At 54.1% G+C, this 13,663-nt stretch overlaps 2 protein-coding genes across 6 annotated transcripts in view; both read right to left on the bottom strand.

The window, feature by feature from the left end:
* EIF2B3 (eukaryotic translation initiation factor 2B subunit gamma) overlaps positions 1-2,507 on the bottom strand; it is a 104,999-nt gene extending 102,492 nt beyond the window's left edge. Inside the window, exons 1-2 of one of the 2 annotated variants that reach the window (XM_064147699.1) lie at positions 2,345-2,507; positions 1,970-2,118 (exon numbers count right to left, since the gene is read on the bottom strand). In XM_064147699.1, the coding sequence (XP_064003769.1) occupies positions 1,970-2,117 (148 nt within the window). In that variant the 5' untranslated portion in view covers position 2,118; positions 2,345-2,507. The remainder of the gene's footprint in view (positions 1-1,969; positions 2,119-2,344) is intronic. The other variant, XM_064147696.1, reaches the window with a different exon arrangement.
* Positions 2,508-2,936: 429 nt separating this feature from the next.
* LOC135177555 (E3 ubiquitin-protein ligase HECTD3-like) lies at positions 2,937-12,456 on the bottom strand. 4 transcript variants are annotated; one of them, XM_064147694.1, is made up of 21 exons: positions 12,087-12,455; positions 11,841-12,001; positions 11,006-11,098; positions 10,442-10,577; positions 9,968-10,083; positions 9,631-9,744; positions 8,526-8,608; positions 8,123-8,288; positions 7,124-7,205; positions 6,667-6,849; positions 6,526-6,575; positions 5,952-6,016; positions 5,602-5,705; positions 5,232-5,351; positions 5,021-5,110; positions 4,724-4,930; positions 4,331-4,460; positions 3,800-3,874; positions 3,453-3,534; positions 3,273-3,344; positions 2,937-3,116 (listed from the first exon to the last, which is right to left on the bottom strand). In XM_064147694.1, the coding sequence occupies exons 1-21, from the start codon at positions 12,414-12,416 to the stop codon at positions 3,032-3,034; spliced, it is 2,544 nt and encodes an 847-aa protein (XP_064003764.1). In that variant the 5' UTR covers positions 12,417-12,455; the 3' UTR covers positions 2,937-3,031. The 4 variants fall into 4 exon arrangements, 2 of the variants coding, with proteins under 2 accessions (XP_064003764.1, XP_064003765.1); XR_010303094.1 differs by lacking the exon at positions 3,453-3,534 and having other exon boundaries at positions 12,087-12,456; XR_010303095.1 differs by lacking the exon at positions 4,331-4,460 and having other exon boundaries at positions 12,087-12,456.
* Between the last annotated feature and the right edge of the window lie 1,207 nt (positions 12,457-13,663).

Genomic DNA, 13,663 nt, shown 5'->3' with positions numbered 1-13,663 from the left:
TTACAATACAATGCTCAAACTATTTCTCAGCGCTAGCTTGGCAAGAGAGTGGAGTACTACATAAGAAACAAATTCATTCCATCTACAACAGCAAAAATGTAAATGCCTATTTGATGGATATCAACAGTGGCATGAAAGCATTTTCTAAAATTAAGAATATGAGAACAAAAGTTCTGCAAATAAAAGACTGAGAAAATGAAAAAACAAGAAACCTTTTCCCCTGACGTGAAGAACTGGAAGGAAAAGCAACATTCAAACCTCCAAATTAAAATATCTCATCCATTCAAAATCCCAAACGTTGTGTTCTATATGGAATTTTAACAGGGAATTGTGAGAAATCAGCCTAAGAAGCTCCTGTGGTAAGAAGAAAACACACTAAGAATAAATCTGTATCAATAGAAATTGAACTCACCCTGAATCTGTTAAACAGAAAAGAGGAAGAGAATTCTGTGGCAGTTTGGTACCAGAGATACAGGAGAGCTCCTCTCCCACTCCCATACTGGATGCCAATTTGCATTTTAAAGGAGGCCAAAGAACCTAGATGAAGTAACCAGTGGAAAAGGAACTGGTGTCAGGTGGAAGCCCACACAGTTCAACATTTATCTGGAGAAGTCTCCTAAATATTAGGAGAGATGAAGCACTTGCAAGTAGGATGAAGGGGGTGCAATGAATCAGCCTGTGGAACACACACTAACATAAGCAAGTACAAGGATCTAAAGTCTCCTGTAATACCTAATAAAAATTGCGGTCCAGGAAAATTCATGCCACTGGAGTAGTAACACAGAAACCGGCAGACTGGTCAGGGGACAGAGGCAAGAGGGAGGCATGAAGGTGGCAGCTTATTTAGTGAAGCTGTGTACCCAACACTTCAGGTCCAGGTTTTCACAGAATTGTAGAATCAGCCAGGCTGGAAGAGACCTCCAATAGGGGATATATAAGCTGAAGAGATGTTTGAGAAAGGAGAAAGACTCAACTGTAACACCTCCTACTAGAGGTCAAGGGAAGCAAACTAAAATGGTTATTTCTGAGTAGTTGAAGAGACACACAGATAACAACAACAACAAAAAAAGCTTTTAGCTACCCATACAGCCATATCACAGGATAAGAGTATGATCCCAGGAAAAGCCAGACAGGATAACAGTCCAAAAAAGTGGACTTTCAGAAAGTAGATTTCAACAAACAACAGGTGAAAAACAATTCCTAGGGAAAAAAAAGTTCTAAATAATTTCTTAATTAAACAAAACAAAGGCAGAGATTTAAGCTGCTCTATCTTTTGTTCCTTCACACTGAAACAGCAAGAGGCTAACAAGGGTAATCAAGAGCTGACATGACAGGCATCAGGGAAAGGTATCATAAGAAACAGCAAGACTTGGTTCACCACTCGAAAAGATAATCAAAACTCAATTTCAGAAAATATCAAAGAACTAAACATTGGTTTAGCCCCCTCACACTGTGAAGCAAGGTCCACAGGTGAACACAGGAAGTCTGACTCCCCTGCCCTGTTCTGTCTGAAACCCAGTGCTTGGCTCCAAAATGCAACAATGACTAAATTGCTCAGACAGAGCAAGTAACTCTGAGTTTCAGGCCAGAGTGAAACAACAAACAGAGATATCCTAGGAGAGCTGACAGGCTTTTCATGCTACTCTTGTGAACAATTCAGAGAAAGGAGTGAGACTCCTGGATAACAACACTGGGAAAGACATGAAAGTTAGGAAAAACATGCTGATAGGAGAAACCTTGGTGAGGGGAGAAGTGGGGGAAGAGGGTGCTGGAACAGGAAGTGAAAGAAAGGATGTGACATGAGCCAACAGAATAGCTCCAGTGCAGAGATGAGACCTCCTGCTACACCATCTGCCTCGACACTGGAACAAGAGGGGGTGAGAAAAGGGCGTAGCGGAGGTGACCACAGGAGGAGACCAGGGCAAGCACGTCGTCTCTAAAACCACACCAACACATCCTCGTCCCTCACCTTCGAAGCCGGCGCGCTCCAGAAGGTTCAGCGGGTACCAGAGAAGAGGTCGGTTGCCCACCGGGAGCAGCGGCTTCGGGATGCTGGAGGTCAGGTCCATCATACGGGAACCGCCTCCCGCCGCCATCACCACGGCCTGGAACTCCATGCTGCAGAGGGGACACAGAGGCAGGGTCTCACTCAACCACGGCAGAACCGGACAGGCCCAGACTCAGACAGGCCAAACCGAGCCGGGCTGGGCTAAGACCAGATGGGTTCAACCTAGTCCAACTTTAGCCGCCAGCACTTTTCGAAGGCGAGCGTCGGCTTCCTGCCTCCCCCACATCCCTCACGACCCGTGCGGAGTCGCCGGGCCTGCCCGTGCCCCGCCGTTACCTGTGCTGTGACTGCCGCCGGCTCCCAGCGCCTCACTGACAGGACAGCAACGGCAATGGCTGCACCGGCGCGCGGAGCGCGTGCGCGCGGAGCGCCGAGCCAGTCGATGGCGGACAGCGGCGGCAGAGCACCGACAGGCTCGATCCGGCTGCTCGCCGCGCTGCCATAGGCTCGTGGCAGCCAGGGCAGGAGGCGGAACACCGAGGGAAAAAACTCCAGGCAGCGGAGCGCCAAATCATGGATCGCTGCCCGCCCGCTGGGCAGGGGCTCGGCGGCAGAGCGCCCCCAGGCGGCCGCAGGTGGGGCTGCAGGCAGCGGCTGCTAGCTTGATGCAAGGAGCGGGTCGCTGGCGGGAACTGCAGGCAGAGGTTGCTGGCAGAGCATATGGGGCAGGCAAGATGTAAGGTGCGCTGTGGGGGATCTTTGCAGGCGCATTTCCCACGAACGCTGTGTCCGTGGAAGAAACAGGACACACCATCCCCACACTGACGCTATGCAGCGCCCTGTACTCTGCACCTTGCTGGACTCCCGGTTACAGCACTTGCCACAAAGCAAGTCCCAGCCTTTGAGAAGCACAGACACAAAGAGGACCTGAGGCAGGATGGCAGGATCCAGCCCTGCAGTTTTATTGAATACGGTGTCCCCAGGGTGGGTGACTCCTGTGGCAGGGAGTGCCTGGGAGGGGTCTCATTCATCATAGACTTCCTTGTCGGTGTCAATGGACATGCAGTTGTACACTGCGTATCGCAGCAGTTCCTCGCAGATCTTGGCCCTGGCAGAAGCAACGTCGAGTCACAGCTGTGACAGGCACCAAGACCCTCACCTTTCCCTCCCTGCAACCACTCAGACGTCCCCCCCAGCAAAGGACCCCAGTTCCAACCTCAGGGAGTGCAGAGCACCCCTACCCCCTGTCCCCAGCTCAACTTACGAGGAATAGTTGGGCAAGTACAAGGTGCAGGAGCATGTGGAGGACTGTGGCATCAGGTCCAAAGCATCCAAGCTTGGGAGAAAGAAAATAGAGTCGGATCTTGGCATGGCACATGGATCCTGGCACAGTGCAGGGACCTTGAACCATGCAGGGATCCCAGCCTGGTCAAGACAGACTCACTTTGTCCTTTCTGGGTAGACAATGATCTGAACTGGGAGGCGGCTCCGGCCAGTGACAAACTTGAGAAAGCGGCTGAGATCCTCTGAGGGGAAGGACAAGGCTCAGGTCTCAAAGATAAGGACAGGAGTGTCCCAGTTGCTGATGTTGTGACAGGGTCTGCTCTTGAAGAAGCATCCCAGGAGCATGGGGCAAAGCTAAGGGAAGCCTGGAAGGGCCCGGCGCGACAAACCTACCAACTCCCAGGGAAGCACCCGGTGAGCATTCCCAGGGAGCACGGTACTGGATAACCCATCCCCTGGCCCACCCTGCTGTATATGAAGAGCAGGGAAAATCTTAAGGTTGCTCACTGCTGGTGAAGTTGTTGAGTGCCTCCCAGAAGTTCTTGATACGAGTGTCATCAGAGGGGAAGTCCTCAAATGTGACTGCAAGAATGCACAACAGGACCATTAGAAACTCACAACAAAGCAAATTAACATGGGACATATCCACCCTGCCTTGCTGTGAGACCCCAGAGCAGAGACAGGAGATTAGGAGACTCTGCGCTTAGGGAGCCTCTGAGAGCCCCTGGCACTCCTGAGCAGGGCCTGCACTCTGGACAAAAGTGAGTGAAGAAATGTGGGTTATGATTTGCAGGGTGTCCATTTGCCTCTGTTCATAGCAGCTGAGGATCAGATGGTCCAGAGTAAGCTGGTGCAGTTTGCAGTTAAAACTGACGCATCCCTATCCAAGGTCCCTTTGGTTTATAACCTCCCCAGGCTGTACTCCATGACCAGGGACTCAGCAGGGAATAGGATGCATAGGCAGGATAAGCACCATCAAGGTAAGGCCTTGCCCACATGAGAGACTGGGAGCAGCTCTGTGCTCGCCCTGGAACTTACTGAAGCTCCGTAGTTCAGCCACTGTGATCTCAGGGTCCCCGCAGACCTTCTTTTCCAGCTGCTGCCAGGTGAGCAGGTCCAACACAGGCTGTGGCACAACACGAAGCAGCCCAGCACGTATGGCTGCGATCTTTGTGGAGCACAGGAGGGGCTTCATGTCACCATGGTGGGTCTGAGCCCAGGGCAGCCACACAAAGCACTGACAGCAGGGACTGCAGAACCCCAGAGGGGAGCCCCAGGGCTAGCAGACACCCTGGGGAACCACCCATGTGACCCATCCGGAGTTGGTTCTGGGGACGTATTTTCACAGCTGCCAACTCCACACATACCAGGAGGGCTTGCTACAGGAGCAGGGTCTTTTGGAGCCATGCCAGCTCTGGGGGGTGGCATTACCTGGTCCTTGTTCTCCTCCAACCGAGCCTTCTGCACCAAGCGTATGAACTCCTTGCGGTCCTCATAGCGCACCACGGTGCTGCTGCCATTGGGGATCAGATCCACCACACGCTGGTCACTCAGCACTGTAGTGTAGGTCAGCTCTCTGCCAAACATGAACTCAAAGGCTTCCCTGTCCACACCCTCTAGCACCTCTAGCAGCTTCACCTGCAATCCAAAGGCAAAAAACATCACAGCACAGCCATGGCTGTCACAGCAGCACACAGTATTGCTCTACTGGCTCCCAGCCTTGCTCACCAGCTGTAAGTCCACAGTGGCAAAGTCCTTGCTCCAGTTGACTTCCTCTCTTGCCAGCTGCTTCCACACTAGTGCTGGCAGAGACAGGATCTGACAGAGGAAGCAGAGACAAATGTCCTCCTCCACGTCACTTGAAGGCAGCCCATCTACCCGAGATGCGGTGACCCCTGCCAAACCCTCTCACTGGACAGGGAGGCTCTGCGTTGCTTACCAGAAACTCCTTGCTCCTCAGGGCTGCTCCCATCAGCTGCCCAATCCACTCATACCTGGGGAAGTCTTTACAGGAGGGGTTGGGGATATACATGTCCCTGGTGTCACTGCTGCTGTTACCCTGCAGGAGAGAGCCTTATGATCTGTGCAGATGCGACCATCCCAGCATGGTCCCTCCTGCAGTATCCTCTCCATCACTCCTCCACCTGCCTTTTAGACCCCTCCAGTAGATCTCCACCACCTGGGTAACAAGTACAGCCTCCTCTATCAGGAGCCCTGCAATCATTAAGCTAGGACTAACATTCCAAAACCCCCATCATCCACTGGCTGCCCCTCCAGGGCCAAGCCAGGCAGACAGCAGGGTGCCAAACCTGGTTGGAAGTGCGCACGAAGAAGGGCAGGGGCACAGGGACATCGCCTGAGCTGGGACACAGCTCCTCTGAGACATCTGACAGGCTGTCCCGAAAACCACCACCTGCAATGTCGTCAGAGGCTGGTTAGTGCCTGACACACTAGGGTTAGATGCTAAGCCACATGATTGGGCCAATCTGCCCCTCTCCCTGAGTAGGGCACATGTAGCGACCACAGGGGAGTGCACAAAGAGGGGCTGTCTGCCTCAGAGAAGATGGGACAGTGTGGGCACCCCACCACAGCAGGTGATCCACTGAAATGTGACCCAACACAAGAAAGCCCAGGGAGGGCAGCAGAGAAGTGCTCTCACCGTTGTCAATGATGCCTTCAGTAATGAACTCACACTCCCACCACTGAGTGTAGCTCAGGGGCCACCTACAGGGAATCACAGAATCGTTTTTGTTGGAAGAGACCTTTAAGGTTATCAAGTCCAATCATTCATCCAGCACTGCCATGTCCAGCACTAGCCATGTCCCTCAGCATCATATCCAAACATCTTTTAAATACCTCCAAGGAGTCCACCAGTTCCCTGCAGAGCCTCTTGTGTTGCTTTACAACTCTTTTAGTGAAGAAATTTTCCCTAGCATCCAACCTAAACCTCCACTGGTGCAACTTGAGGCTGCTTCCTCTTGTCCTATTGCTAGTTATTGAGGAAAACAGACTGACCTCCTTTCAAGTAGTTGTAAGGAGTGATGAGGTCTCCTTTGAACCTCATTTTCACCATGCTAAACAATTCCAGTATTCCCTCAACTGTTCCTCATAATATTGATAAAGGAAGCAACAGCCCCATGCATATCCCTCCTTCAGGAAAATCAGCACCTGGTATCACTTCACAACCTGCTCTGGGGAGGTGGCACCCCACAAACGTGATGATGAAGACCTACCTGTAGTCCAGGGGTTGATTATTCTTGGAAGATCTGAGGCCTTCATAGAGCTGGAGAGGAGCAGAGTGGAAAGGGGATGAGATGCAGCAGGAGCGACGTGGAAATGGCAGGTACCTGGCACAGGGCATGGCACTGCTGTACCTGGATGAAGACAGTGTTCCTGCAGCTGGGGTCCAGTGCGGGGTTGGCACGGTGCTCCCGGGCCAGGTGCCGGTTGATATACAGCTTTGGCGCAGTGTTAGGGGGATTGCTCTCCGAGAACTGGAGACAGTGAGTGATGAGAGCTGTGCTCTGCTTGGACAACAGCAGGAATGGCTTCATGTTCTAGCAAGGGACAAGCAGGAATGGTTAGGGCCTGATCCTGCCACTGTGTGCCCTCTTTCCGCCTCTCCAAGCACAGCCTCTGGTGCTGTAGGGGATACTCAGGCCCTCCATCCCTCTGGTAATGTCCAGGAGGGCAGCTGTGAGCATAAGACCTGGACAGGTCTGTCTCTATCAGATCAAGGGATGTACACCACAGCCCTCAGCAAAAAACAGCCAAGCTTGTGATGAGACATTTCTACTAACACCACCCCAGGAGAGTTTGGCAAACACTTACCCTAAGTGCATCGAAAGTGCCGATGGTCTCCTCAGAGAGAGGGATCAAGTAATGTAGGACACTGTCCAGGAGGTGGACAAACCTGGGGACCAGAGAAAAGCAACTTTTGGATGAGACGGGTTGGCAGACATGTGGAGCTCAATATACCCATGACATTTCATAGCAGACAGCACCAGGCACACATGGAACCCTGCATGTGTGTTCCTTTCAGCCCACAGAGTGACACCAGCACTCCAAGGGGAGTACCCCACCAGCACGCTCTGGGCCAAGTGTTTTACTTTGCTCTTCCCAAGAAAAAGCTGCAAACAAGGGCAGCCCAGCCTATGCTGCAACACTGCTGCAGAAAAAATGCTGCCAGGAGTCTCTCTGTGGTGCCAGTGCTGACCCCAGCCTGGGACTGCCCTGCAGGCAGCAGGATGGAGACCGCTACATGGTGTGAGTCCTCCTCAGCATGGGCCACCATCATGCTTCCTAGACTTTAGGATAAGTTTCTTTGGACATTAGGAATAATTTTATCACTGAAAGGGTTGTCAACCCCTGGCATAGGCTGCCTAGATAAGTGGTTGAATCGTCACGTCTGAAAGCATTTAAAAGATGTGTAAACATAGTGATTAGGAACACAACAGCAGACTTGGTAGTATTAGGCTAATGGTTGGACTTGATCTTAAAGCTGTTTTCCATCCTAAACAATCCTATGATTCTATGACACTGGAAGCAGCCATATTAGGATTGAGAGCAGCAAGCTGAAGTTCCTGCCATACACGGAAAGGAGCTGGCAGACTTTAAGCAAGACGTGGCCTTGGGCAGCCTGATCTAGTTGGAGGTGTCCCTGCTTACTGCAGGGGGGTTGGACAAAACGACTTTTGAGGGTACCTTCCAACTTAGTGCAACCTGTGAATCTGTGAAAGGCATGCAAGCCCCTGCTAGCGGCCAGGGGACAGTTCTCAGGACCCAAGCTCGCTGTGGGGACATTGCCATCCCTGTGCCACTGTGCCATACCGCTGAATGAGCACCGCCCGCCGGTACAGAACGTCGTTGTCCACACCTTCCAGGAGAGGGTATCGCACCAACCGTGCTGGCTGGAACATGTCAGCATTGAGGATCAGGTCCCACTCCCAGAAGGCCACGATCTTAATCCCTCGCAGGCGGACATTGTACCCTTGGTCTGCCAAAGAAGGACAGCAATGTTCCGTGTGTGGCCACAGCCATGTGGCCAGCACAGCTCAGATACTGCAACGGGGGGCAAGGAGCCCTCAGTGCCTGTGGCATCCCAAATGAAGCTCATTCCCCTGCTTTTCCTCCAGCAGATACCAAAAAGTAGCTGATGCAGCAGAAAGAGATGCAGGTGCCAGTACCAGCTGTAGGTTAGGGCCAGGCTGGGCTGGCAGCAGTGCAGGCTCACCCCGGCACTCCAGGATGCGGATCTCCAGCACTGGCAGGTAGGCCTTCATGTCACGTAGGATGCAGACATTATGGTAGCTGTTCCTGCATATGGCATATAGGGAAATGGCAGCGCCACGCAGCACAGACACTGGTGAGGCAGATGGCAAGGCAAGGGCCACTCTGGGTCACCAGCCAAAGATGTGCCACTACCCATGGTGAAAGATCTTCCTGCCTCACTGAGGCAGCAGGAGGGGACCAAACAGAGAGAAGAGACTGTCAGAGGCACAAACACATCCTGAAGAAGGTGGAAGCCACATCGAGAGAACATAAGAATAAATTCAAAGCAGAACAGAAAGGTGAGATGGCCAAGCATGAGTCATTTCTGGGGCTCCTTGTGCATCTTGCAATAGCACAAGCATCCTTCAAGCTAAGCTGGTCACAAAAGGGTTATAGTTTGAAGGAAACAAATTTGTGGAGATGAGCAGTTTGGTGATTCATTTGTTTCAAAAGCCTTTGGCAAGTTCCCAGCAAACGCCTACTGTGACTGCCCAGATGCAACAAGAAGTTGGCTCCTGCCACCAGGAAGGAACCTGGGCAGTCTTGTGGGTGCTTCTTCAAAGACAAATCTCACTGCTCAGTGGGAAAAAGACAAACGGGCAATTTTTGGGGAAGAAATTTGCATCCTTGTGTAAACTCCTGCCTGCATCAAAAAGGGTGCTGCAGAGCCAAGGCAAAGAGAAGAGGTGAAAGACTCCAGAACTTCTTGACTACAGCACAGCAGTGATGCTCAGAAAGGTGAGAGCAGCAATACATGTCACCAGAGAAGAGGAGGAGGAAGCAGAAAGACTCCCAGTCACTGAGCACAAGGAAGCACACTGCAACTCAGCTGCTGCAGCACGAATACGGAGCAGGAGTGGAGATGAAGGCACTCAGCTTGTAGTCCTGCCATGCTTCTAGGGACAGATGTGGTTTGCATCCAGGGAGCCCCGACCCACGGAGTCACAGTCACCACCAGGTCATTCAGGACTGACCCTAGCCTTTTTCTTTGCAGTTGCTTGGGATACACAGACAGCTTGAGGGCTTGGCCCAAACTGGCCCCAGAGTGCTCCTTATTTATTACTCACTCGTTAATTAGGACCGTTCTCAGGTGTTGCAACCTATTTAGTGTCCCCCCGTACACAGCCACCCGTCTAGGTGCATAGGAGCTGCTCTGCCCATCCAGCGTGAGCCACAGCTTCCTGGTAATGAGAAGAGCAAGGGACAGTGTTATCCTCTCTTTCTGAGCTGCCTGGGCACAGAGATGCTTCTGGAGATGTCCCAAGCCTGGAGGCAAGGCTCAACCCCAAGTCCCCATCCAAAGCACAGGGAAAACTGAATTCAAGAGGAAGATGGTGCTTTGCCCCACACTCTGCCCATCCCTGGCATGGCTGCCAGCAGGGAGGGGACACCCTGAGGTCTCACTTGACAATGGTGCCTTTCTTCATGTTGAGCCGCACCCAGTGCTGCCCCGGGGGCCCGTTGCTCTCCCAGAAGGTGTATGTCTGGTTGTCTGTCAGACGGGCTGCTTCACAGTCCTCCTGCAAGAGTGCAGCAAGTGGACGAAGGGAGATGAGCATCCTTAGGTACACCATGCCCACCCCTGGAACAGGTCCTGTACCATCAGAGGAGATCAGGACTCAGCCAGCCCCTTCGTACACTAGGCTGCAGGTGGATGGTGGCTCCTGCAGAGCAAGCTGGCCACAGCCCCAGAGACACAGTGGGGTCTTGCTTCAGATGCTCAACTCCCAGCAGCTTTGCTAGAGCAGCAGATCCTCACCACCATCTTCAGGCCCTCATGGGAGGGGACAGCCACTGCTAGCTACTCATTCCTGCAGCTGTGGCAATGCTCATGTGTCTCACACTGATCTGAGGCTGCAGAAGAGCCCCACTACCTACTGCCTGTGAGGAGACCTCGATGCTGCTGACGTGTTCCTTGATGCAGTCCACATGCTGCAGCTCCTTCTCACTGTGATCATACAGGAAGCGCCCCAGCTCCATGTCATGCTCATAGCTCCAGCCTGGGGGCACATATCTGCAGGGGAACTCTGGGTTAACAGGACAGGGAGACTAGGCTGTGTCCTGAAGCTGTCCGCCAGCACTGTACAGATGGCCTAGCTCAGAGTAGCAAAGTATCTCATGGTCATGACATTGAGATGGTGCCAGGAAGCTGGCCCTGCCTGCCACAGGCAGACGGCACAGCTGTATCTCACCACCACTACACCAGGTGTTTATGGCCACCCCAGCCCAGTAGGAATAACACTGTGCTGTTGATCTAATGCTCCATGGAGCAAAGGCCATTTTTGCTGAGCTGCATCAAACAGTATCATTGTAAAAGCCATCCCAAGGCACCCAATCTTCCTGCTCCCAACTGAAGCCAGTTCCGGTCCCACAGGTATGTTCAGGCCCTGGTAAGCCACCCCTTGGGGTGCCACAGTACTACTCTAGGAGATGCACTCATACCTGAACTTCTGCACTGCAGCCTCATCCTGCTTTATGAGTCTGGGCATCTCTCCCAGGTGTATTGTGTAGGTCAGGTCCACCACTTGCTCCCAGCTGTAGCAGCACCGTTAGAGAAGTTGCACAAGGGAAAAGATGGGTCAATGCTCAGCATACACAAGCATTACTGCCTTAGCCTGGACTGGAGGAAAGAGTGGTGGAGGATTGGGAATGGCACCCAAGAGCTGTAGAACAGCTGCAGTAGGGTTCAGTGTCCCTGCAGCCAGGGGCAGGCTGGGGCAGAGCTGGGGAATCCAGCCCTGCACATGTAGGGTCACAAACTGGAACACAGGCAGCTTCAACGTGAGGAAAAATGGTTGCAAAGGTGATTGAGCACTGGAACAGGCTGCCCAGAGAGATGGTGGGATCTCAGTCTCTAGAGACTTTTAAGACCTGTCTGGATGCATTCCTGGGTGACTTACTCTAGGTGGGGTTTGGTGACCTGCTTTTGCAGGAAGGTTGGACTCAATGATCTCCAGACGTCCTGTCCAATCCCTATCATTCTATGATTTGTGGCCTTCCATCATGCAAATCAAACGTGAGCACTGTCATAACTCCATTGCCTCTGTGACAGCACTCAGCCCAAACCTTAGTGCCTTAGACACCATCAGCAGACTCTGTGCTGCACAGGTGCTGTCCAAGTATACAGGCACCGGTGCTGGAGGGAGTGAGGGGTCTGCGCTGGACATGTCAAGGGGAACTGGGATGGCTGGGTCGCACATCCACTTTTGGTACCAGTCACACGTGCTTCCAGCGCCCACCGCCCAGCCCAGACCCGGTCTGCAGTCTGGGGCCGTACCTGATCGCGGGTTTATAATCAACCCCGAGAGTTTGTTGCTGCCTCTGGATCTTCTCCATAGAGTCAACGGGGACCAGTTTACGTCCTCCTTCTCCAAACCTCTGCGCCAGGACCCAACCCTCTGCCAGGTCATGGCCGGCCGCATACTCCTCCAGCTGCTCCTGAAAGCACAGCCTGGCTCGTCACCGCCGTCAGGACGAGACATGACTCTGGGCGGTTCCCGGCTGCGCGGCGTCCCACCGTTACCTTGCTGAGCTTAACCCAGAGCCCGGCACCGTTGCAGTACTCCTCGCCGGTGGCACGGAGGCAGCCGCCCTTCCGCACCTCGATGGTGGCCCGCGCCGCCCGCTTGCCGCCCCGCGCCGGCCCTGGGCTGTCCCACACGCTGAGCAGGCTGCGGGCGGCGGCGGGGGCGGCAGCGGCGGCAGGGTCCTTGCAGATCTTGTACTGCACCTCCCGCGGCACGTAGCAGAGCGCGGCGGGCAGCTCCCGGGCGCGGCGGAAGCACTCGCTGCACTGCAGCAGGAACCGCAGGCGGCCCAGCACCTGGTGCGGCGCTTCCCCGCCCGCACGCATCGCGGACCCGCTACCCTGCCCGGCAGACAGCGTCCGAACCAGGCAGTGCCGCTCCCGCTGCTGTGCCCCCAGCGATGCCTGACCTACTGTGCTCGCAGTGCCGCCGCGCCCGTCGCCGCGTCCGGCCGCGCCCAACCCGCCCCGGTCCTCCGGGGCCGCCCCGGCCGCGGGCAGCCCTATTTCTCGGGCTACTGCCTCCTCTGGCAGACCCCGCTCCGCCCGTGCTTCCCGGCAGGCACCACCCCTTCTTCTCCGGGGCCACAGTGCGGGCGGCTGGGTGTGCTGTCACTCTCCCTTCGCCAAGAAGCTGCTCTGGTAGGACCGCGCTGGTCCCCGGCAGGAGTTACCCCACGTCACCTGCACCCCTTCACTCCCCGGCATAGGACTCCGCTGCCTTCTGGCCTCCAGCGTCCCTGTAACTGGCAGCATGCACAGAGGGGTTCTCTGCAGGGTCAGGGCACAGAGCTACATCTCCAGCAAGGATAGGACTCTGAGCACCTGCTGGGGCAGATAACGGACCTTCCTGCCCAGGAGCAGCTTTATCCCAGCTTGCCTCCTGGCAGCAGGAATGGAGCCATGACACCCAGCAGCACCCAGCCACACCTGAACCTTGGCAGCGCGTCACCTCCTGCCATGTCTGCCTGTTGCATACCATGGCAAGGTGGTGGCAGAAAGCAGCTCAGCTCCACCCTACGTTACCTGCATTGCTCCTGGCTGGGCACAGAGCTGTAATTAGGGAGCAGAAAACCACCAGGCTAGCAGAGCTCAAAGGTTCCCTGCGCCCTTCGAGAGCCGGCCTGCTCTACTGGCAGGTCAAAGTCCAGCTTCATCCCCGCCTCCAACAGCAGACTGCAAAGAGAGCCTTGACAGCTATCATCGCCACAGTGTTACCTACTAAACAAACATGACCATACCGTATCACAGGGATGGGCACCAGCCTTGATAGCAGCAAAAAGCTCTCAGCCATGGTGAGAGAAGCACAAACTTCTGCATTGCTCTTAACTGCAGCCAGTTGTAAACAAGAGGGTCCCACACCACCTTTCACAAACATGACACCCCATAAAACAGGCTGCAGAGCTGCTGTGATGGGCTGAACCAGCTAATACTCTGAGCCACCTCTGTGACACTGCTTTGTGAGCAAGGGGCAGCATAGGATGCCTCACCTCCAGTCATCTCCTGACACCAGTTTCCTTCTCGTTTTAATCCAGCAGAAAGATGCAGGAGCTCCAGCCCAATCACACAAATCA

This window comes from Pogoniulus pusillus, chromosome 8, assembly GCF_015220805.1.
Source record: "Pogoniulus pusillus isolate bPogPus1 chromosome 8, bPogPus1.pri, whole genome shotgun sequence".
NCBI classification, from domain to species: Eukaryota; Metazoa; Chordata; class Aves; order Piciformes; family Lybiidae; genus Pogoniulus; species Pogoniulus pusillus.
Note: the sequence above shows the minus strand (reverse complement) of the source record. Positions and strands in the feature narration are given on the sequence as shown.

Excerpts from the sequence above, each read along its gene's own strand:
- LOC135177555 (XM_064147694.1), bottom strand. The coding sequence starts at position 12,416 with ATGCGTGCGGGCGGGGAAGCGCCGCACCAGGTGCTGGGCCGCCTGCGG. Across the intron at positions 5,111-5,231 it reads TGAGGAGCAAGGAGTTTCTG|ATCCTGTCTCTGCCAGCACT; the intron begins GTAAGCAACGCA and ends TTCCTCTGTCAG. Across the intron at positions 3,117-3,272 it reads TACTTGCCCAACTATTCCTC|GGCCAAGATCTGCGAGGAAC; the intron begins GTAAGTTGAGCT and ends TGCTTCTGCCAG.